Source organism: Varroa destructor, unplaced genomic scaffold (genome assembly GCF_002443255.2).
Source record: "Varroa destructor unplaced genomic scaffold, Vdes_3.0 BEIS01000005.1, whole genome shotgun sequence".
In the NCBI taxonomy this organism is placed as follows: domain Eukaryota; kingdom Metazoa; phylum Arthropoda; class Arachnida; order Mesostigmata; family Varroidae; genus Varroa; species Varroa destructor.
The window spans coordinates 10,086,030-10,108,177 of record NW_019211458.1 but is presented as its reverse complement, the minus strand read 5'-3'; the positions used below and the strand labels follow the sequence as shown (position 1 = coordinate 10,108,177).

General features: G+C 38.6%; 3 protein-coding genes across 5 annotated transcripts; 2 read left to right on the top strand and 1 right to left on the bottom strand.

Annotated features, from left to right (window-relative positions):
• The first annotated feature begins 44 nt into the window (after positions 1-44).
• LOC111251938 (alanine--tRNA ligase, cytoplasmic-like) lies at positions 45-21,772 on the top strand. 2 transcript variants are annotated; one of them, XM_022809089.1, is made up of 19 exons: positions 45-233; positions 677-888; positions 1,177-1,350; positions 1,517-1,662; positions 1,742-1,894; positions 2,439-2,583; positions 2,710-2,840; positions 3,212-3,332; positions 3,537-3,678; positions 16,441-16,523; positions 16,758-16,929; positions 17,106-17,233; positions 17,466-17,728; positions 18,127-18,324; positions 19,492-19,674; positions 20,191-20,362; positions 20,589-20,774; positions 21,231-21,347; positions 21,580-21,772. In XM_022809089.1, the coding sequence occupies exons 2-19, from the start codon at positions 706-708 to the stop codon at positions 21,700-21,702; spliced, it is 2,820 nt and encodes a 939-aa protein (XP_022664824.1). In that variant the 5' UTR covers positions 45-233; positions 677-705; the 3' UTR covers positions 21,703-21,772. The 2 variants fall into 2 exon arrangements, with proteins under 2 accessions (XP_022664824.1, XP_086847474.1); XM_086991348.1 differs by lacking the exon at positions 45-233 and adding an exon at positions 271-288.
• On the bottom strand, positions 4,389-7,372 carry PIG-F (phosphatidylinositol glycan anchor biosynthesis class F). 2 transcript variants are annotated; one of them, XM_086991378.1, is made up of 4 exons: positions 7,154-7,372; positions 5,750-6,027; positions 5,388-5,596; positions 4,389-5,127 (listed from the first exon to the last, which is right to left on the bottom strand). In XM_086991378.1, the coding sequence occupies exons 2-4, from the start codon at positions 5,969-5,971 to the stop codon at positions 4,896-4,898; spliced, it is 663 nt and encodes a 220-aa protein (XP_086847504.1). In that variant the 5' UTR covers positions 5,972-6,027; positions 7,154-7,372; the 3' UTR covers positions 4,389-4,895. The 2 variants fall into 2 exon arrangements, with proteins under 2 accessions (XP_086847504.1, XP_086847503.1); XM_086991377.1 differs by having other exon boundaries at positions 7,198-7,371.
• LOC111251941 (alpha-1,3-mannosyl-glycoprotein 2-beta-N-acetylglucosaminyltransferase-like) lies at positions 9,390-12,511 on the top strand. The gene has a single exon (XM_022809094.2). It carries the CDS (start codon positions 10,165-10,167, stop codon positions 11,524-11,526), a length of 1,362 nt encoding a protein of 453 aa, XP_022664829.1. The 5' UTR covers positions 9,390-10,164; the 3' UTR covers positions 11,527-12,511.
• Positions 21,773-22,148: the final 376 nt, after the last annotated feature.

The window sequence follows — 22,148 nt, the reverse complement described above, 5'->3', positions numbered from 1 at the left end:
AGTCTCCCAATTCAGTTCATGATATGTTATTGTTGACATGCGACACGCGCCTTCCAGTGTGCGCGATAGAAACTCGTAATGTTTCGGAATACCGGAGTTTAAAGAATGCGATCTGTCTTAATTAAAAGACAAATAAAGGGTTCAATTTATCTGGTGAAGTAAAATTGGGTCCTTGCAGTGGTTCTATTTCGTTCATAATACCCCTTGAAACAAAAAACATTACTGTCACAAAGGTAAGTAGCTTGTTCACAACCTGAGTCTTTGGAGGGTTCATCACTGACAACTAAGGTAAAATCAAAATACTTGCCATTTAAGACCCATGTCATGGTGATTATTTTTGTTGAAATCAATTTAAAATGCTGTCCAATCAAAATATATCTAATATAGCACAGTATATATAGTTACTAAAGAACGGTGTCATGTTTTTGGCAAGAATATCGGCAAAGGAATATACAGCAATTCCTACACCAAACTTACGACATTTTATATTTAACTTAATTTTTTGTCTATTTGTTTTAGATCATTACTGCGCTATTGTGTCCATGACTTCTTTCATATTCTTATATGCTTTTAAAACAATTTTAAAGTGTTTTCCTTATAGAAAATCTGTTATGGAATCTTGTTTAACTTGAGTATTTTACTTTAACAATTGCTTTTTTCGGTTGTATTCTTATAGGTTTTTGTTTGTTACTAGAGGACTTCGAAATGTCGAATCTTCTGAGATGTAGCCGAGTTATGCATCAGTTCCGCCGCAACCTTGGTCATCGTCAGGTAACGTCGCGGTTCTTTGACTATTTTCGGGAACAAAAACATGTCCTTGTCCCATCAAGCGCTCTGTTGGCCCCTCCGGAAACTGGTGTTCTATTTACAAATGCCGGCATGAACCAGGTGCGCATCACAATTAACTAATAGTCAGTCTTTGAAGTTAAAGGGTTCTTTTTATTTATAATCGTAAACGAAGAAAGCGTATATCGTTATTATCGTAAAAAAAATATCTGAATGGCATCGAAGTTACTAACCTAAGATAAAGTACACACACATACTCATACTGTTGTGTTTTATAGAACTTGGGAGAATCATTTGACAGGGTCACACGGAAAACCTTAACATTTGTATGTTTTAACAGGATGTTTGTAGATGCTTATTTATTTAAATGTTATTTGTATGTTTTCGCAGTTTATAAGAATTCTTTCGGGATCCGAGGCGCCGTGGTGCAGTCGAGCGGCTTCTTTGCAGGACTGCGTACGCGTAGGAGGAAAGCATAACGACCTCGGAGAAGTAGGCAGAGACGGGCATCATCACACTTTCTTTCAGATGCTTGGAAATTGGTCGTTTGGCGATTATTTTAAGGTGGGCTTATTAGGAACCCTAACAGGAGCTTAAGTCGATGCAAATTATTCGCAAGTTTCATGTTAACGGCAGCTACGGGATATAGCAGTAGCGTTAATGAGTTCAAAAAGCTTATTTATTAAGTAAATGTATGACTTTTTTTTAATACTATTTTATTTTTTTTAAGAATGAAGCGTGCTCATTTGCTTTTGAGCTACTAACTTCTCACTATGGAATAAAGAAGAATCAACTTGTAATAACATATTTTTCCGGCGACGGTGGATTCTCCATTGCTGAGGATACGGAAACGAAGAATATTTGGTTGAGCTTGGGGTGAGTATGCCTTTCTTCGTTTCGGTGACAATTACAACATTAGGATAATTTCCTTAATAAACTATTACCATTTTTTCAGGATACCTTCTAAGAATATTATGCCTCGTGGGATGGAGGACAATTTTTGGGAGATGGGACAAACAGGACCATGTGGAACATGCACAGAAATACACGTTGTGTCCGAAGGCAAGCTGCGAGAAATTTGGAATATTGTGTTTGTCCAATACAACAGGTTGGCAAGTTGCTCTTAATATTGCTTCTGAAAAATGGCGAAATTTTTTCATTGCTGATTTTTTTAATTCAGATCTATTGAATTCAATACTGATATCTAGATGTTCTCTGCTTTTGTTTGTATAAATAAAAAGCGCTAATTTACTCAAAAAAATTCATGCAATTCAGTCACGAATTATTAGCTATTATTTCTTCGGTAGTAACGTTAATGTTAACTATAAAATCAACGAATCTGTTAATGCATCTCCATTGAGTATTGGACCTTTTATGCTTACGTAATCGGTGTCAGGGCTGAAACATTCGTGATTAAGTTTGGCCAATGTTTTGGGAAAAGAATTCCATCGGACCCAAATAAGCGAATAAACTCTTTAAAAAATCCGTTGCTTTCATCTGTTAAAACCATCAGCTAAAATATATACTCAAGGAGTTTGTTTATTTAAACAGTTTATTTTATAGCCATTTAATTCTGTTGTGAAAGTGTAATAGTTAATTTTTAAGATTTTTGAAAGCAGATAGTAATGTTAAAATGCTTTGTATCTCCCTAGGCTATCAGATGGATCACTACGCACATTGGAAACGCCGTTTGTGGATACCGGAATGGGACTGGAGCGTCTTTGTACAATTCTACAAGGAAAAAAATCTAATTATGACACCGATCTTTTTGCACCAATTATTAGACAACTCGAAAAGGTAACAAGATAAACCGCGGTGACGCAGTTGTCAAAACTGCTACATATGGTGCTTCCCAGAGATTTTTACACTAATTCGATGTTTGATGTATTATGTGTGTTTGTGTTGTCGTTGTTGTTGTTGCAGGACAGTGGTTTATCGTACTCTGGTGTTTTCGGTAATGTTAGGGACAACGCATTTCGACTAATAGCAGACCACTGTCGAATGGTTACAAAAGCCATGTCGCAGGGTATATTGCCGGACCATAGAAACGCTGGGTAACTTTAGGTCATTGGACACCGTTGTCTTAATTAAGCGACCATAAGCAAACACATCTTCAAATAAATTTCTGCATTTATACTAATCTCTTAGTCGATATTGTGCGCTTGGATTCCACCATTCAAATTCGAGAAAATAATTTATTAATTTAAAGTTTAGTCATGCTTATCAATTGTTTTGAATGCCGCCTGCTTTGAAAAAATAAAAATGTATCAATCAATGACTTCCATTTCACTAAATAATATACCCGACCCATGTCTTTATACGTGAAGAGACATTTTTAACAAAAAGTTTCGAGCTATTTTTTTCTATGGATCTGACAGATCTATCGATTACTAATTGTGATCTATCCCGATATCTATTGATTTAGGAACAAACTCAGGCGGGTTTTACGTCGCTCAATTCACGCTGCCCAGTCACAACTTGGTTTAAAGCCGGGCCAATTGGCGGAACTTTCAGAAATTGCGGGAGATATACTTGACATAACAGGAGTAAGTTATACCATACAATAGTTACTGCTATTTTTTATTTCTCATGTAAATTCACAATAATTTTGATTTAGAATGTTCCGATGAATCTTAAAATCCTTCATTGAAGAGTGAGCCCAATTGCCAAAACGCAGCAGATGACAATTAAACGTGTTCTACTTGCCGAACAGAAACCATTACCATGATGACAGTAGTCTAAACTTGCAGATTTCAGAAGTTAAAGCTATCGTGAACGATGAGGAGAAACGCTACCTAACTATGTTGCGTAAAGCCGATGCAGTGCTCAGGACTGAGCAGATTGAGTCTGCCGCAGTAAATTCGGCCGCAAATAATGCCTTGGCAATAAGTGGTGTGTTCCTAAATCATTCGCTTCTTTTTGCATGCTTACGTATATCATGTGCATGTTATGTTACATTTATCTCTTAGGAAATTTAGTAAATGTACTAGTAGAAATCAATATTTCTGGAAAATGAAGTAGACCATTGAAAGAGAGTATTCTTTGGGGCTATCTTGGGGCTATCACTAGCAAACTGTTTCACTAGTCAGGGTTTTTTTTTGGGAATATGAATCACATCCGTTCCGTGAACCGAGCAGTTTACACTTACCTGTGTATTCTTTGTACTTTGTATGCATTAAAAATGCTTATATTACTCGTGTCACCCTCCAAGAGCATTAGAAATGCTGTAAATATACGAATGAAATTTAATAAGGATACTCTACGCTTTATCAAAGTTAATATTGCGGCCTAGGTTGTCGTATTCGAACTAGCAGCCTAAAAGGGCATAATTTTTGCTTCTTGCTGTAACCTCGCGGCACGAAGTAAAAATATGTATGTTCCTAAGGGCCTACTTAAAAATGTTTAGATCACGTACTATAATGAAATACCTTTACGGGCCGCTTTGTTGGTCAATATGAATGAGATTTCAGAGCTAAAGAGGACTAAGCTATCATTCTCTATGACAAAGGGTCGGTTAGATTTTTTTAAGTGGTAATTTTCTACTCGCATTTATTCAATGTAATGCCTTGAAAATGCGTATATTTATAGGAAAGCGCTTGCTCTTATTTTAAAAAATACATCTTTATTGTTGTGAGTAGCTAGAAATAATTCACAGAAATAATGCAAAGACAGATCAATCCAAGCTTTTTCTGAGCTATCTACCAGAACAGCAACAGTATTGTTTGAACAGAACCACTATTTGAGACTGATTGTTGCTTTCTTAGAGTGTGATTTTGTGAACAATAATGGAGAGTCCATTCAAATAGCACTAATCTATATATAGTGCTTAATACCTTATAGTGCCGAAATTTAATATCTCTAGGAATACAACGTTTCGTAATTATTAAAGCTTACTATTAAAGATGTGGCTATATAGATCGATAAAAATCACGCGAAGATGAAAAAAGACGTTTTATGAAATACAAGACGAGAATTATTGTCAATCCTAAGACTTGCAATACAGTCTTTCGCTTGAGTTCAACTGCTTATTTGTATAAGGTCCAGATATACGATGGATTACAAGAAAGTAGCTTCGGATTGCCCATTAATACTAAATAACGACGTCGTTTCTAGGCCCTGATACTTTTGCCTTTGGGTTCGGGCCTCCCCTCGAGTACAGTTTTGACGGCGTGTGCAATGTGGCCCGCAACAGCTCCGCCGATAGATGCCATGACACAGGTCAGAGGCCAGCGTTGCCATTGCGCCTCCCAGTCTAATGGAATTGGCAGCGCGCCTAACCAACATCCCATTAAGGTACAGGATACTACGTAAAGGAGTGAACGTTCACATACGTTGTCTGGTCTGAATGTTCACAACGCCGACGAAACATGGCAAGTCAAAGAAAGAAAAAACGACGATACAAATATTTGATATAGTCTGCAAGAATGTGATATCTGAGTCTCATAGACGGAATTTTTATTCGACAAATGCAGGCATGAATAATAGGCACAATGCTTGTCTCGATTAAGAATGTATGAAACATGGAAAACAGATTTCTCAATGGTTGATATTACACCTCTTGCCATGCCTGTTACTGAAAGTCCATCCACATGCTCACGTACCGTCTTCGGAAGAAAAGCCTGTCGATTTCAAACGCAGTACACTCGGTACACACAGCAATGGGCAGTGACGCAAGCAACGCTACGACACAAGCCAAGTAGAACGTTTCAAGGAGGTCTTCAAGTAGAGGAGCGCCGAAAAGCACCAAAGCGGCGTGCAACGCAAATATTGACAAAAGGAACAATGTTGCACAGCGGCTATAGGTTTCCGTCTGGCCAAGAAACGTTCAAATACATAACAGAAAGCATAGTAACGATGATATTCGTATTGGCTAGAACTAATGTGAAATGACATTGATTCGATTGTATTCATAAATGAATATGATGAATCAGATAAAATTTCAATACTAAATATGGAAACTCACCGAAACTTGTTTGGGATTAAAATTGGACGCGACGTTGTTATTGAACCACCAAAGAGTTACACCTTGGACGGCAGTAAGAGCTAACAGAAGTAATGGCAGACCACGGTCAGGATCCGCGACTAGTAGGGATCCGAGAACGCCTGGCAAAAGGAGGCAACTTAGTAGAAAGGCGGATCCGGTATGGTAGATCAGGGTTAGCCGAGGTGAGCCTTGTAAATCCATTATTCAATGACCAAAATTAATGCGTGTTGAATGTCCTCGATAATTAAACCTAAGGCCTACCAAGTTTTAAGAAAAAAAGCAAGCAAATTTATTGTATTCGTTAGTGCTAATCATTGTAAACTTACTGCTATAGTTTGATGTCTGTTTTAGGGTGTTACTATAAGGTAATTAGGCTCTTTTTTAATACCCTTTGTATCTGTGCCTCTATTCAATTTTGACGCATTGAAATAATAAACGAGTGAAGATTTTTCGCGAAATGCTCGCAAGATGAATATGTGACAAAATACCTTAATGCGTTATCTTAATAATACCATCCCCGGGTTTATATAGTGCTGTTACAAGTGCTTCTTCTGCGACAATCATTTATTTGGAAATACGTTGTGCGTTTGACAACGACCTGATTGTCCTTTCTTCGAATATGTCTATTAATGGCTAATGAAGCGACTTAAAAAGTAGCATTTATAGGCTAAACAAACCCAGGCTGCATTGTGAATGGGACAGTAACAGGCCACACAATATAGGGCCAAAAGTCGAAACAACTTTTATACAGCAAACGTTAAACGCCTCTGCTACTTTCCTTTTTGGTTTTCCTAAAACGTAACATGGCTATTGGATGTCGACACTGCCCTATCCACGATGGTTTCGCTATAATACGCTTGAATGCCACGTATTGCTTGGAATGGGTGGTACGACGAAAAAATTATTTGAACACTTAATGTTTCCCCCCCAGTGCCGTACAAATTGCTATATATCCCTCTGGATATTATTCCATTGATCCGAACCGACTGAAAAGCACGGCTTTTATGCCATGAAGGAAATATCGTACTGGTTAGGTTTTTTCCTGCCTTACCATGCTCAACTGTTACCAAAAACAGTACCTAATCTTTCACTTTAATAAATAACGTCACTGTGATAATAGGATAGTTATGGGCTCCCGCTAACAGAGAAAATCTATGGACGGTAGCATTAACTAGGCGTTTTCCATGCGTAGAGGATTTTTTTTCTACTGAAATCGGCAAATTCTCATGCTTTTGCTAAATTCTTTACCCCTGCAGCATTTCAGGCATCATCGTTGTGAATCTATTACGGGTTCCTGAAAGCTACAATCTTCTTTAAGTATTCTAATCGTATCTGCTACTCTTAGTTCTTTTCAAGTACTTCTTTGTAGCTCAGCCGGGTTACCTCGCTGAAACAGATATAGTCGAGCGGGTTTCCATCGAACTAACCAGGACGTGTTGTTCCGGTCCGGCAAAGAATGAATATCCAAAACGAATAATATTATAAGTACCACGGTGCAGTCCTTTTTTTCTTGTCTAAGTCGCAGCTAGTACAACAAACGTACACCTTTTCATTGAATCACTCTCGAGCTCCTTTACTAACGCGCTGCCTGGTTTATTTGACTACACTGTTAGTCACAATCCTTCGGAAGGATAGCGAAAATGCTCGGACGGTGGATCCAGCGGAAATCACTGAACTTTTTGTAAGATCTACGGAAAAAAAATTCATTTGTTGTCGAAAATTACTGCCGATGTACTGTGTTGTAGCAGTGTAGTTTAATTATTTCTTGGCGAATTCACTTGAAGCTGAAAAAAGACTAAGGAAGGGATTGGTTTTATTAACTGATGAAAGCAGCGCTCTCTCATAATTCGGCTTTTTCGAATTAGTAAGGGTAGACCTCTTGCGACACCTGCTCAACCTATCCCAGTATCAGCATCAATTAGAATCGTGTCCATGGTTTTGGAGTAGCAAGTACTACTAGCCGTAGATTGTCTCTACCAGTGGTTAGCCAACAGCTACTACGAACGGCGACATTGCAACAGTGAGCGGCTGCCTCGGCTGAATGAAGAAATTCACGAAGAGCGAAGAACCACCAATTGCTCCGCGTACTTTACTGCAGCAACAGCACCTTTCGAAATGTGCGCACTGAAAAACCTGTTTATTAGTGAACAATCGCGTTTGAACAAACATTAAATATGTAGATACACCCGCAATCAGTACTTTGTTGCAAGGCGATGAAGTGACTAGTCGTAGCTTGTGTATACAAAGGAATCCAAGGATAATCTACAAATGAATGAAGCCGAAACGGTAGTTGAATCCCGTACAGCTGGGTGATTCAGATTTGTCTTACATGCTCAGCTTCTCGCTGCTAATGAGACAGTGGCTGCTCGGACGGGGTAGCCCCCAGTAGCAGCTTGTGAAGCAATCGGACTTTATTTCTTAAGGCCCATAGGTTCGTCGGAACTAGGGAGTTCCGCGCATTTTTCATTTGTTCTCCCGATCTGTAGGTCTTGATCGTGATGGGCGTTGTTGACATTATCGTGCAAGTGATCTTTACGTGTGTCTGTGTGGTGTAATCAACAGTGAAAAGAAAAAATCGGAAATAACGCCGGAAAGCGCTGAAAGGACAAGCAATACAAATACAGTGAAGCTTTCTAAAAGTTTAAAGTTAATGAATCAGTATAGTAGATTATACAGTTGTCTCAGCATCCTTACTACGGATTTCCTGCTAGGTACAAAATGTTGGCGTATTGACCAGGTACATATTATTGTAAGCTAAATTGACGAGAATACACTTAATCAGAAAAATGCGCCGCTACATTAAGAAACAATAATGGAATGCTGTGTAACAAAACTGATTATTAGTAATTAATGATGCGGATACATGTCTATTTGGTTGGTAAACGGTTTGACGGCCGTATCGTCAATTCCGATGGAAACAAACTTTCGTAATGAAGCCGAAAAAGAGATCTGGCTTTATAAAGACCACGTAGTTATTCGTGTGTGGGAACGAGTAGGCGTTGAATCACCCGTTAGAGCTACGTGTATATTGAATAAATGCCGATAGTATAGAGTTATGCTCCATATGTGGCAAGAGGCATACCATCAGACCAACTGCTTCATTATCAATATTCGTTTGCCTGAGAGCAAACGATGCGCTAATGATATCAATGGAGGTAGAGAAAGCTGATGAAATACGTAAATATAATTTATGTGTGTGGTTGCCATTGCAATTAATTTCCAAAATAAATGAAGACTTTTGTAACGACCGGGACACAATATACACGTAAAATATAAATGGAGACAGGAAACTGGGTGTACAAAAAGGCTAATCTTACCTACAGCTCAAATTAATCTATTATAAAGCTTGTAGAAGGAGGTGAGATACCATCTCACATTTTTGATTAAGTAGAAACAAATAGATAATGTGAACGTTGCCAAGCGTGAGTATTTAAGAAAAAGCGGGTGTATCTAAGGTAACCATTCTACTTAAATCGAGCCAGTGCTGCGGGGTGGCTTCCTCTACAGTTATCTTCAACGGAAGCCTTACTGTAATTTTGTAATATTGAAATTTAGTAAATTACTAGTATAAACATTGCTGCTTTCTATATAACCATTCAGAAGCCTTGAAATGTTGAAGCATCGAATCATGGTAGACTAACTGGCGCAAACTAGCCCAGGTGGGCTATGCATATTGAGTGACCGTGAGACATTACTATAACAAGAGCCAAGAAGAAGAGTGGTTTTGAAGTGCGGGCGCGTATTACGTCGGATACTGCTGCCGCCAGTAGCTACAGTGACGTCTTGAGTAACGACGCGAGATCAAAATATTAGCGTGTAAGGAGTACGCACAGCATGGAGGATAGCCAGTCTGTATCGGATATCAAGGTGTTTTACCGATACTGTCAATCCTGCCATCAGTTCCGCTATCGACGTTCTCTATCTTCTTCGAAACGACATTATGACAAGACACGATCACCCCGACTCCAGTGCACATTAAACTGTACAGAAGTTAGTCATGTTGACGACCGAACCCGTGGACGATTGGTGCGGGAGCATACGCTTGCTCAACAGCGAATAAGATCTGCATTGCATTGCTTTGTAGAACCAAATTGTTATATAGCACTAGAGAGAGCCGTAGCAGTAGAGAAAGCGTATGAGTCAAGTTGCCTCAATTTGATTATTTACAACGATAGTGGAAGGTCGTAGCAACAAAGTTGTGGTGCCAGTTAGTCCTGATAAGCATATTATTAATGTGCTTCACTGAGAAACCATACGAATAAGAAGACGATTAAGAGCTATTGTTGAAAAAACATTTTAAAATTCTGTGTAAAATAAACAGAGAGTTGACACATGACAATGGTACATCAAGATTAGCGCCAATTTAAAGCTGCTAGCTTTTTACAATCATAGCCATGAGGCGCCGGAGTCCTTACTTACTAGTGTTTTTGTCACTCGCCTCGGTAGGGTGGATCGCCCTTACTTACCGTCTATTGCGAGCACCCGACATCCAGCTAGCGCAATACTATCGACATGGCGTGCAGACTAAGTTGGAAGGCTTAGAGCTCGACCTCCGCGACCAAAAGGCTGAAATTCAGCAGATTTTTCAGGGTGTCCAAACCGTTCGGGAAACGCGTCAGCAGACCGGCGGTCTGCGAACAAACATCAGCTTACCACAGCTCCCGCTCGGTAGCAGATTACAAGAAAACGCTATCGGCGTAAAAGGAGGAGCAAAACGCGTCATTCCTATACTGCTTTTTGCTTGCAATCGGGTTACTGTCCGGAAACCCATCGAACAACTGCTAGCACTTCGGCCTTCGGCCGAGCGTTTCCCTATTATTGCCTCGGCTGATTGTAGCCATCAGCTCACCCTAAACACCATTCGATCATATGGTAACCAGGTTCAGTTAATACAACAGCCTGACCAGTCGGAGTACAAACTGCCGCTGAAACAGAAAAAATTCAAGGGATACTACGCAATCGCACGACATTATGGCTGGGCGCTCAACAAAACGTTCGTCGACCTTAACTATGATGCTGCAATTATCGTTGAAGACGACCTGGAAGTGTCACCCGACTTTTTTTCTTATTTTGAATCATTGCTACCCATTCTAGAGGCTGATCCAACCCTATATTGCGTCTCAGCCTGGAACGACAACGGGAAAGCAGGCCTGATCGACCAAAATAATGCATCGTTACTTCACAGGTCAGATTTCTTTCCTGGCCTCGGATGGATGCTCACGCGCCGGTTGTGGACTGAGGAATTAATGATGACCTGGCCAAAAGCATTCTGGGATGACTGGATTCGTGAGCCTGCACAGCGAAGGAATCGGGCTTGTATCCGACCAGAAATATCGCGAACAAAGACATTCGGAAAGATTGGCGTAAGTAACGGCCTCTTCTTTGAGAAGCATCTTAAATACATCCAGCTAAATACACAACCGATCGACTTTTCGCAACGCGATCTAACCTATTTACTGAAAGATAACTATGACGTCGAGTTTGTCAAGGAGGTGTACGGAAGTCCGGTAGTGGCCCTGCCTTCAATATTGTCTGGCTCTATTGCACTGCCGATGTCACGCGCTGTTCGATTGACATATCGAAGCCAGACGACATTTAAACGCCTTGCCAAGGCCTTGTCGATAATGGACGACTTCAAGTCAGGCGTGCCACGAACCGGTTACCGTGGCGTTGTATCGTGTATGCATAATGGTCGGCGAGTTTACGTCGCCCCACCAGCCGAATGGAATGGGTATGACCCGAAGTGGAGCAGATGAGGTTACATTAAATTAACGGAATAGGGATAATGATGATCATAACGATCTTCGAATTAAAAGACTGAGTCTAGATAGAATGGATGTACATATTTTTTCGAAGTTATTTTATCAACTGATGACGAAGAAATGGCGATCAATGTGTAACAGACATATATAGGTGGTTTATGCAAAGAGCCACATATAAGAAATCATGACCGACTCGCAGAGAGAACGGTGACTGAGATATATATGATAAAATGTCACATTTCTCGTAGACACGAGCAACAAGAATAGAACATAACAATGCTAATTATAACTTCATCCAATATCAAAAATGAAGTATTTCGAGGCTACGAATTATATAGGATATTGTGGAAGATCTGCCCACCGGGCAGAGAGAACTTGTGGGCGTTTCCTAGTGGTATAGTCATAAATAACCGACCTCATTCCTGTAAAAGTCTTTATGCCGGTATAATCTATGGCAACTAAAGGAGTTTTCTGAGCATATGGTCATGAGGATGAGGAACGCAACTGGGTATTACTTATTTTCTTAGTGCCATGTTCAGGCATGTATCAGAATGTAAGGCTTGTATTATATCCCATCCACAACGACTCTATTGAACACATGACGTTCCGGGAACTCGAGAAATGCAAAACAGGGAAAAGAGTAGCAGAAAAAAGCGAGAGAGAGAAAGAATCTAATATAATGCCTAATATATTGTATTATTATAGAAAATAATGTTGCAACTGTGAAAAGTCTGTGTAAATAATTTTCCGTAAATACATGAAGGCGATTGAAGCAACAACGCTGGGAATTATTCCTACCGTCTGTACCGCCTTATCACGTTTTTGGCTAATAAAGCAATGCAGCATATTAAACAGAACGAAAACATGTAAAAATTTTACATTTTGCAGCTGATAATTATAAATAGTAGATAATACAATGAATGATAGAAAAATTATATAAAACGAAATATAAAAATAAATAACAGTAATTTAAAACAGACTAATGTGTTTTCCAATTTCCTGTGAATGCAGAAAAGAAGAAATTAAATGAATGTCTTTTTACAATGAAAAATTGTAAAAAATTAACCGTTGAAAGACATTAATTTTTTTCTTTTTGAATTTTTACCTATATAATCTAATTTACTGCACTGTTAATGTCTGTGTGTTTGTTCGAATCTAAGACGCTTCCTTAAAGTGGTTGATTAGGCTAATATCTCCTGAATCGTAAGAGATTTACCCCGGGATTCCCTGCGCAAAGGGAAAAACCAACTATCCAAATACTTCTTTCCCTAGAGGAAAAAATTTATTTTTCGCATAAAGCATAATGTTGTAATTGGCCGTAAGCCGACAGCAACAATTTCATTCACGTTTTCGAGGTTCGCAAATAACGCAGTATTACCGTTTACAAACAGCAGGCCGATCACCAATATTGCCCGTACTAATATATACTCCATGTATATTTCTCTGCGAATCGTGTCGCGCGAACAAATGTTTTCGACATGCGCTTCATAGCAAAACAGGCATGGAACAAAGCCCGTGAGTTGTAGCATCCAGTTGCTAATTTCTTCGTTCTTAACAAACGTATTAGTCAAGCAATATTTAGCTTAGCTTCGTGATTAACTCTTAGGAAACAAATAGCCTCTCTCTATGTGAAATATGTCCTCAGGCCTATGCGATATAATTTGATTTGGTGCTTTTGAACCACACTCATCGGGCATATAATCGGCGTATGAACATTTTTTAATAGTGTTTACGTTTAGCGTTTAGATACAAAAACTTCATAGATAATAGGCCTATCAAACTACAAAAGCTATCCAAATAAATAGTAGTAGGACACAATTTATGTACAACGTACGCGTTCTCCTTAAAGCATTCTTGTTCCTGCATTTTCAGGGTATTTAGGTGAATATCATATTTTCAATCGAGGGTATATCTGTTTCTTTTTACGTTCCTATTTATATCTCATTATTATTCGCCTAATTCATGATGTACAATTAGTACATCAATTTCTTTCTATATGGACGTCTTACTCACGCTATTTTAAATAGCACACATATGTTTCTATGTGTGTACGCCTAGACGATGTGTTGGTTCTAGCAACGTCAATGTTGCACCTTTTAATCGACGCGTAAATGCGATGAGAGGAAAAGTGGCAGAAAACTTTATAGGATGACGAACAGTCTCTGTTACTGTTGAGGAACTAGCAGAGTAAAAGCAGAGCTTCAAAAAAAATGTTACCACTTAACTGCCTATTGTTTTTAGTGCCGATGAAATAGCTTTCTTTAGAATAAAAGGACGCGAAGGAAATCATGTTACACTTGAGGATAATGAGATTATAGGCTCTCTATGCCTAATTATCTCCTCGTTGCTTACTATTTGATGCACAGAAAGCAAATATAATTTTTGCAAATAAAGCATGACTGTAAGGTTATAGTCATGCGCCATATGTGTAGATTTCCCTGTCCAAAAAAAAGGTGCACTTTTGGATTTATGCATGCAAAGGCGTAGAGGTGTTTGTGACATTTTTCCAGTTTGCCAGGTTACCGTCATAGCAGTTGAACTATCTACGTGGAGCCGTTGGTGCGTCGGAATTTAATTCTAACATCGTGCTGTAGTCGACCTTTTTGCTGCAGACAGCGCAACAACTAACAGCGGACATTACTTTCCTATACGTCAATAGAAATTATCGACTGGATGAGGACTTTGGTAATAATCATCGTATTTATGCTTGTAGAAAGTCGGTTATGAGTATAAGATACAAGCGCAGTTCTGAAATTTTGTAACGGGTACAGTAGTTAACATTGATTAAGCGAATTTAATTTGCGTGAAAATGAACAACAAGATAGAACAGAAATTCACAACTATTTTGTGTGATGATTAGACTAAGCACGTTCTGGTGTTGCTAAGTATAGACCTGTTAAGAACTATATTGGGCATCTCATCTAAACACAACTCAGAGGATATAATGCCCATAGGAGAGTAGTGAACCTGCTCAAATTTTTAAAAATTTAACTAAGATCTAATCCTTTTGATTTAGAGTTCCATGCTCGTTTTTGGACAGACAATAAGTAGCACTCTAATACTTCAAGGGCACTAAAGGGCTTCAACTGAAGATCGAAATCTTTTTGCATGCCGCCTCTTGGCACATTCGTAACGGCTTGCAATGTAGCCTATGTTTTGTGCACGTGTATATACTCGCATTGTGATAGCATCATACAGAGGCTGTTACAAACATCCGGTTATCATAAACCGCGCTAATATTATCTATTGACCTTCATTTGAGTAGAGGAAGAGATGTCCCTATTACAAGCGTCGGCGCCATTGTATTGTGGTTTTTATGAAAGTTCTCCTATTAGTAAAGTTTTTGTTTGGTTTTAGTCAGCTATGTTTTGAAGATAGCTACATTAAATGCATGTATACATTAAATGCATTATTCTAATAAAGAAAAAGAGACGTTTCGATTTGTAATGTTAACCTAGAATTCTCAAATTAGAGATATTCAACAGGTTCGTTCGTACTAAATAGCAAAATATAGTGCTACCTTTCGACTCCAATCTGAGTGTTTCGTTTACCTGCTATTATTTTTACTAAACTCATCCTTTACAGACTTTTGCTGGTTTGCAGTACATAGAAAAATATACATCGTGCAAAACTGGGGAATATATTTGCCATCTTGTAATTGGAATAGTTTTCCATGTCGCATTGCAATATCGTATTCAGGGTTCAGTACAATGGCCTTGAGACGGGTGCACGATGAATGAAAATCAACATTACTGAGGTCATTTAGTATTCGATACATTTACCTATTCTGTTAGACAAAGGAAAATCAATATCTGCAACTCGAAGAGTAAAGCTTTCATCGTTAATTCACTGGACTCAGGGCTTGCTCTCCTCGATTCGTCACTGGACGATCATATATGAATTTCACATGATGTTAATATCTGTAAGTTATATATCATTGTATAATATCAGTGTGATGCCTTAGGAAGTTTCCAGTGTTTCCTGTACTATCACATAGCACTGCGGCTAGAAAGGTCAAATATACACAATTTCAAACTTTCATGTGTACGAAATATGTTACACAGTCTCGTTTCGATATTTCGTAGGATTATAGTTGGCTCGAAATAGTGGCGTTCTAGAGTTCTTTGTGCAGTTTCCTCGCGGTGTGTTTTGTATAGGACATATCAATCGATAGCTGTTTATGAGCCTTAATTTAGGTACAAAGGTTAACCTATCACGCTACGTGAAAGCTACATATTGTCCAAATGATCAGGGGTTTCCCCGTTTTAAAGTTTCAAGTAATTATATAAAATAGAATTACTAAATAATAAAAATACAGCTTCAAGGAAGCATTGATCTAGCGCAGACTCACAAGCTTTCGATAACTTCAAATATCTAACCAACACTATGCACAGGCGGCATGGTCTGGGTTGCTTATGTGTTGCCATCGTTTGTTTAAATTTTAGCACCGGCAAATGTTTGCCATGCCGTTTCATAGGTATATTGGAAAAAACTCAATCAAGTCCAGCCAGGGGGAGCTGGCTGGACTTGATTGGGCTTTGAGACCTTCTAGTGGTTGTAAGTCGTTGATGCTATAACGAAAAGGCGATTCCGGAATCTTGTTCAAAGAGTAAAAATAGCCAAAGGTAAAAAAATTATGAAAATAACATTACTATAGTTGAAAACATAATATGTTAAGAGACAATTATAATCAGTCCAGTGTATAACATTGAAAGGAAATGTGATTTAGAATAGGTTTCACTTTAATTGCCGAAGTTAATTATCTGCATTCTTGGTGACAGCCAATGCGATATAATACGAGCTTAATGCTTTTCTCAAGTAAATGGTACACTAGTATCGCTTCTGGATTTTAAACCTAAACGAAAAGACAAATAAGACTAATCCTTCAGATTTAACTATTGTTTTCAGGAAGCACAGCCTGGAAGCTATACTTAAGCTGTGGTCTAACGCAGGAAAATATCGAGGATGTCTGCTCACAAAAGTCTATTAAAGTAAGATTTTTTGTTCGTAATGCTTAGCTTGATGTTCGGGCTCAACCCTAGGCGAACTGACATACCTTATGCAACGGTATATCTTTATATTTCAAACGTAATTCTGCTAATTCCGAACGATTTTAATTATGCAACCAAATAAAAGCCTTATTACATTAAATAAATCAGCCAGTTTTACACGCGTTAGTTTTTTTTCTATATTTTCTTGTTGTTGTGAACGGCTCCTTTCGGCAGGAAATTGACTGGGACGGTTTTAATGAACACCTCCAAAATTTTCGTAAAAAGTCGCAAAGCAAGTCGTTATCATCCACCGAGGATCACATTGATTTCGAGTCTCACTTCAACGCATTAAGTGCAGCCTCAATACCTAGCACCGATCAAACTAAAATATACGAACATGTTTACGGTGAGTCTTTTCTTGAAAACAAAATGAAAATGCTAGTCAATACCACATAACGATTCCTAGGTTTGCGAAGCCAAAGCATTTTGTATAACTGTGCCAAAACTCTATTTTCGTTTTTTATTGACTATAATGCGGATGCGTTACAGATTTACTGTAGCTGTTTCTTTCTATTATTGTAGAAATGTCTTCAGATGTTCTCTATTGCGCCGACGCTGGCAACAATCGTCAAGTACTGCTGTTAAGAAATACCTGCTTTTTTCCTGGGGGAGGCGGACAGATTCCTGACGTTGGTACCATAACTACGAAGGTAATATTCAACATCCTTATTATTTTTTATCTCCATCTTCTTGACCACTAAAGTTTTACGGGCAGTGAAGTATATTGGCAGATTTGTGTATAAAACAGGAGAAACTCATTAATCGATACAGAAATCCAATTGTACGTTCCCCAATTAAAGTACAAGGGTCAAATAACTTGCCATCTATTTTTATATTGCTGCAACTTGAGCATGACATTTAAAAAAAAAATTACGATTTCAGGACGCGCGGACGGAATATCAGGTTCGACATTTAGAGAAGCTCGGAGACTACATTTTTCATGTAATTGAAGGCCCATCCTGTAAGCTTCGATGTGGTGATGAGGTCATTCTGCACGTTGATCAAGCCCATAGAAGACAATGCACGTGGCACCATACAGCTTGCCATTTGCTAAATGCAGGTTTGAAGGATCAGCTCGGGCAGGGATCTCACCAACACAGTACCGCTGTTCGCGAAAGTTATTTTCGACTCGACGTTGTTACCAGGTATGGCTTTTCAACAAGACTTTTAATAATGTATTGCCTCTAGCATTCAGTGCGCAAAGAAGCGTATATCCGTCAAGATCCTTCACAACAAACATTTCTCATTATTATGGCAAGAGGCCTCGGTCGGGCTATGTATGTAATTGCTGCAAATATTTTTCACGATGAATCTGAAATTTGCGTCAGGTTATTGCATCGTGATGAATAAAGTATTTTCCATAAAAAAAAAAACTAAATATTCGAGTAGAGTAGATGCTTCTGCAGCTAATAAAAAAAAAAACAATTTTGTTTGCAAAACTGTTAGTTACTTAATTTTTCTATTTGCTTCTACACCTCGAAAAAGTAACAGCAGACTGTAATGTACACTATTTAGCGTCATTCTTCCAATTACTTTCTAACAGGACTCCCGTCAATGTGGCCCGTCTAGAAGAATTTGTCAATTCGGCGATCGCTGCTGATCATCTGATACAGTCGGATGAACTAGCTCGGGAAGAAGTGCTGAGCAATCCGCGAGTGGTTCGAATTCCAGGCGAGATCTATCCAGATAAAGTGCGTTTGGTGCGCTGTGGAGATGTGTCCCTTGAACCGTGTTGTGGAACGTAAGCTGGTCATGCGGTGACACGCTATTGTGGATTCTGTTTTTTCTATCTAGATGTATAATAGATGTATTCAAGGTATTGTATTATAAATCTATGTCAAATTTGAGTAACAGTCACGGCAATAATAGTTTGCAAATGCTAGAGCTCTTTACAAAACTCGTGAAATCCATCATACTATGAACAGACAAAACGAGTTGGAGGCTGGTGCTATACGACATACGCGAAGGCTAGAAAAAAAAAGGCACGGATATTTAGAAAAATGGAGAGCTAGAAACGTTAAATTTGCTACAAGGGATCATGCTAACATTGCCTTGGAGCAGGTGTTTCGCATTAAGTAAAATCGAATTACTAGTTGATGTTTTAAACATTAGGTCTTTTACAGCGTTCACTAGACATTTTTTCTTTCGTCCTCGAGTCAATGATGGTGAAGCGACGACTTTACATTGAGTTTAGTGTTAAAAAGGGTACTAAGAACAGAAGACTAAACGATATATAGAAATTGTGATCTTATAGCCGTGGCAAGTTTGGAAAAATATCAATCTTGATCTTTGTTATAAGAGTCCTTTACAGTGCCTACAAGCAAAGGAACAGTAGAAAATAAACAAGGACGCGTGACGATTCATACCTGAAGTGTTCCTCATATCATGTAGCCACCACCAAAGGGTCTGGCTGTGTAGAACGTTTTCGTTCTTAGAATATAACAAAGCCTTAAAGAAGAATAGGTAGAAGAACTGAAAGGCAATCGAATTTAGGATGTTTTGATCACTGAGAAATGAGCGCAAGAATATTGGTTTGGGGAGAGGTCAACTTTAACAAGAACGAAAGGTTTTGAAAACTAAGTAAATATCTTTGGCAAACTCGGATTTTTTTAAATTCAATCTCTGAGTGTAGGTTACATGGCTACGTGGCCCAGTGCTCATGTCACAGCTTTCGCAGTTTTGTCTCGAGAAACTTGAGAGCTGTAATCTGTGAGGGACTCCAGGCCTTCCATAATTTTCGGCAAGGATAAAATACTTTGAAGGAAGAAACTATGCGGCTTTTTCACAAGGCTTCGTATGAGAAGCTAGCTCGAGTTGCTCCGATTAGAGTTGGAGAAGTTACGGCTACTAGCATTATGTACGTGAGCTGTCTTTTTTTTTATAATTAGCGTTTATTAATACTTTGTAGTCATGTATCGCACACTGGTGAGATTCCGAGTGTAGTCGTCCTGTCATCCCGATCGCTTGGCGTCAACCTAAAGTCTGTAACTGCGACGGCTGCCAAGGCGGCCCAAGCTGTCGAAAATGCTGACATAGTTTTAGCAAAAGTGTCAACTCTACAAACGAGGGTCGCTCAGCTTTCACGTGAGAAGTGAGTGTTGCTATTTATTGCTCTGTCTGTGTAAACAATTTATTCAAACTTTGTGCCTGAGGCTATATGTAGAAGATGATATTCACGCAAACCGCAACGGTTGCCGACTACTATGTACACACAATTTACTTAAGCTGCCCATTGTGTTTTGAAAAGTGTGATACGGGTCAGTTTCTTGTTTCTATTGCCTAGTTGTTTACTACCAAACTCGTGAATAAATAACGCCTACCTAAAAGCATTTCTTCGATATTTTTGGAGTCAACTTGATATTATTGTAGAAATTAGAATATCCGATGGTCAAAATGCTACCTAAACGGTTAATGCTGTGCGACGTGTTGTAAAGTTGTTCATCTGAATTCTTAAACTGCTACTAATAATTCATACTAACCAGCAAAGCCTTCCCCGCCTATCACTGGGTTAATGGTCGACGACTAAACTGAGCTGAATACTGTCTGTATATAGAAATCTTTTGTAATTGACATTGTTTTTCGGGAAAAATGTTTCCTTTGAAACCAGGTATCCAGAACTCGAAGATTGTCGTCGACAAATGCGTGTTCTGAGACAAGAAATCGCTAATGAGTCTCTGCTTCCGTATTTGGCTGTAGTCGATGCTGAGGAAAAGCTTCATAACATTGATCGTAGGATTGAGCAGCTAATTAGAAACAGTAACAAGCTACACGAAGAAAAGGTACTATACTATCTATCTCGCAATAAAATTATATGTACATGCCGATGCACCTTTGCAAACTAAAAGGCGTCGTATGTAAGCATAAAATAAGCGTTAGAAGTTTACTTTAGAGCCTATTTTTACATGTCGTAAATTGATAACGTGGTAAAAATTAGCTTTCTCCGGAATCTTTCAAGCTTTGAGAATGAATTCTAACGTTGTCCTTGTTGTACCACCTGGTGTCCAGATATCCGCACTTTTGTCAGGGTTGCCGCATAAGAGCCCTCTGATTGGCTGCATCTCTTTAGACTGCGACTTTGCCGCTGTCTCGAAAGTGCTTAAAGAGCGAAGAGACCAAGACAAATCACTCCGTTACTTTGTAGCTTTACAGTCGTGTGGAAAAGTTTTCGTGGAATTGTGCATACCTCAGCAGGTAACTTTATGTTCGAAAGTCATCGTAGTAATAATAAAACTCCTTATCATTGCCATAAAATAGAACATATAGTAGGTTACCATTTCTGTTTGCCTGACACAGTAGCCTGAAGTTATTTTATTGCCTACTTAATGGTCTTTTTAAAGCTGATTATATGAAGCCTACCCGCTTCGCGCATCTGTTGCGCAGTAATAATTCGTAATGCACAGAAACGATTTTGATTTCGCTGCCTTAGCACAAAATAGACCACAGCAAGTGCTGTGGTCGCCTGTAAAATGCGTCTTTTTAAGACACGTTACACCTATTAGATATATAAGTGTTAATGAATAATCTACTTTCCATTCTTTCCGTTCATAGTTGTGGTCTAGCGGGTGACCGAAGTGGACTGCCAATACTTACTCTATTTGAAGATCGTAAAATATTTAGTTGCTTGTTATTTATTTGATTGACTTGCAGGATCAGTTTGCTGAACAAAACGCCACCGCGTGGATGGCATCATTTATCGAAGCACTGGGCCCAGACGGCCAGTTGTGTACTAAAATACGTTCCAATGCAACTAAAAGTTCCAAAAAGGTAAAAAGGAAGACAATTACGTCTGCTTCAATATAATAAAAACTGGCTCTTCCGGACCCAAATGGAACTGTCTGTTCCGAACGCAAGTTTACCACGGATAGTGGCCAAAACTTTTCAGTATGTTTTACAGTTATTACATTTTCAGTTTCACAATTAAAAATTATTCTCATAATAGTGCTAACTAATAATTGATAAAAATAAAATGTATTTTTCTTTTTCTATTTGTAATAAGGATAAAAATGAGTCGAAAAATCTAATCCGGCTCCGCTTGAACGCTCCAGTCGCTAAGGAGAAGGTTGAAGAAGCTGCAAGAAGTTATATCTGCAAAAAAATTTCAACGAAACAGCCATTGTGACTTCCGGCTTTGTCTCACATTTAAGAGAATTTATATAATGATTAAATAAACTAGACATCATACAAGTGTATCTAAGCTAGTTTCTTTATTTTTTTATACTAATAACGGATTTTTAATAGGGCTAAATGTTTAGCTGTGCCATTACCGTAAAACAAATGAGGTGCTTTCACAACCACATGGCAGTCTAGCTTTAGGTCAAGCTGTAAAAACTGTCGACCCTTTCATGCCAATCTAAATGTAAGCCTTAAAATGTTAAGTATAAAAAATCTTTATAGCCAGGGTTCAATCTGCGTATATAGTTCATATGCCTCTTTCCTGAATTCCGTATCGAAAGTAATTTTTAGAGCCGGTTCTATCAATCACGCCGAAGATATCACCTTTACCAATTATTTCAGTTAATTAAATGCAAATAGAAAAGAAAAAATATTTTTGGACTACCTGGCCGA

Excerpts from the sequence above, each read along its gene's own strand:
- LOC111251938 (XM_022809089.1), top strand. The coding sequence starts at position 706 with ATGTCGAATCTTCTGAGATGTAGCCGAGTTATGCATCAGTTCCGCCGC. Across the intron at positions 16,524-16,757 it reads GCTCACAAAAGTCTATTAAA|GAAATTGACTGGGACGGTTT; the intron begins GTAAGATTTTTT and ends TCCTTTCGGCAG. Across the intron at positions 17,234-17,465 it reads TTGGTACCATAACTACGAAG|GACGCGCGGACGGAATATCA; the intron begins GTAATATTCAAC and ends TTACGATTTCAG.
- PIG-F (XM_086991378.1), bottom strand. The coding sequence starts at position 5,971 with ATGGATTTACAAGGCTCACCTCGGCTAACCCTGATCTACCATACCGGA. Across the intron at positions 5,597-5,749 it reads TTAATCCCAAACAAGTTTCG|ACGGAAACCTATAGCCGCTG; the intron begins GTGAGTTTCCAT and ends TTTCTTGGCCAG. Across the intron at positions 5,128-5,387 it reads AGGCTTTTCTTCCGAAGACG|ACCAGACAACGTATGTGAAC; the intron begins GTACGTGAGCAT and ends GTGAACATTCAG.
- LOC111251941 (XM_022809094.2), top strand. The coding sequence starts at position 10,165 with ATGAGGCGCCGGAGTCCTTACTTACTAGTGTTTTTGTCACTCGCCTCG.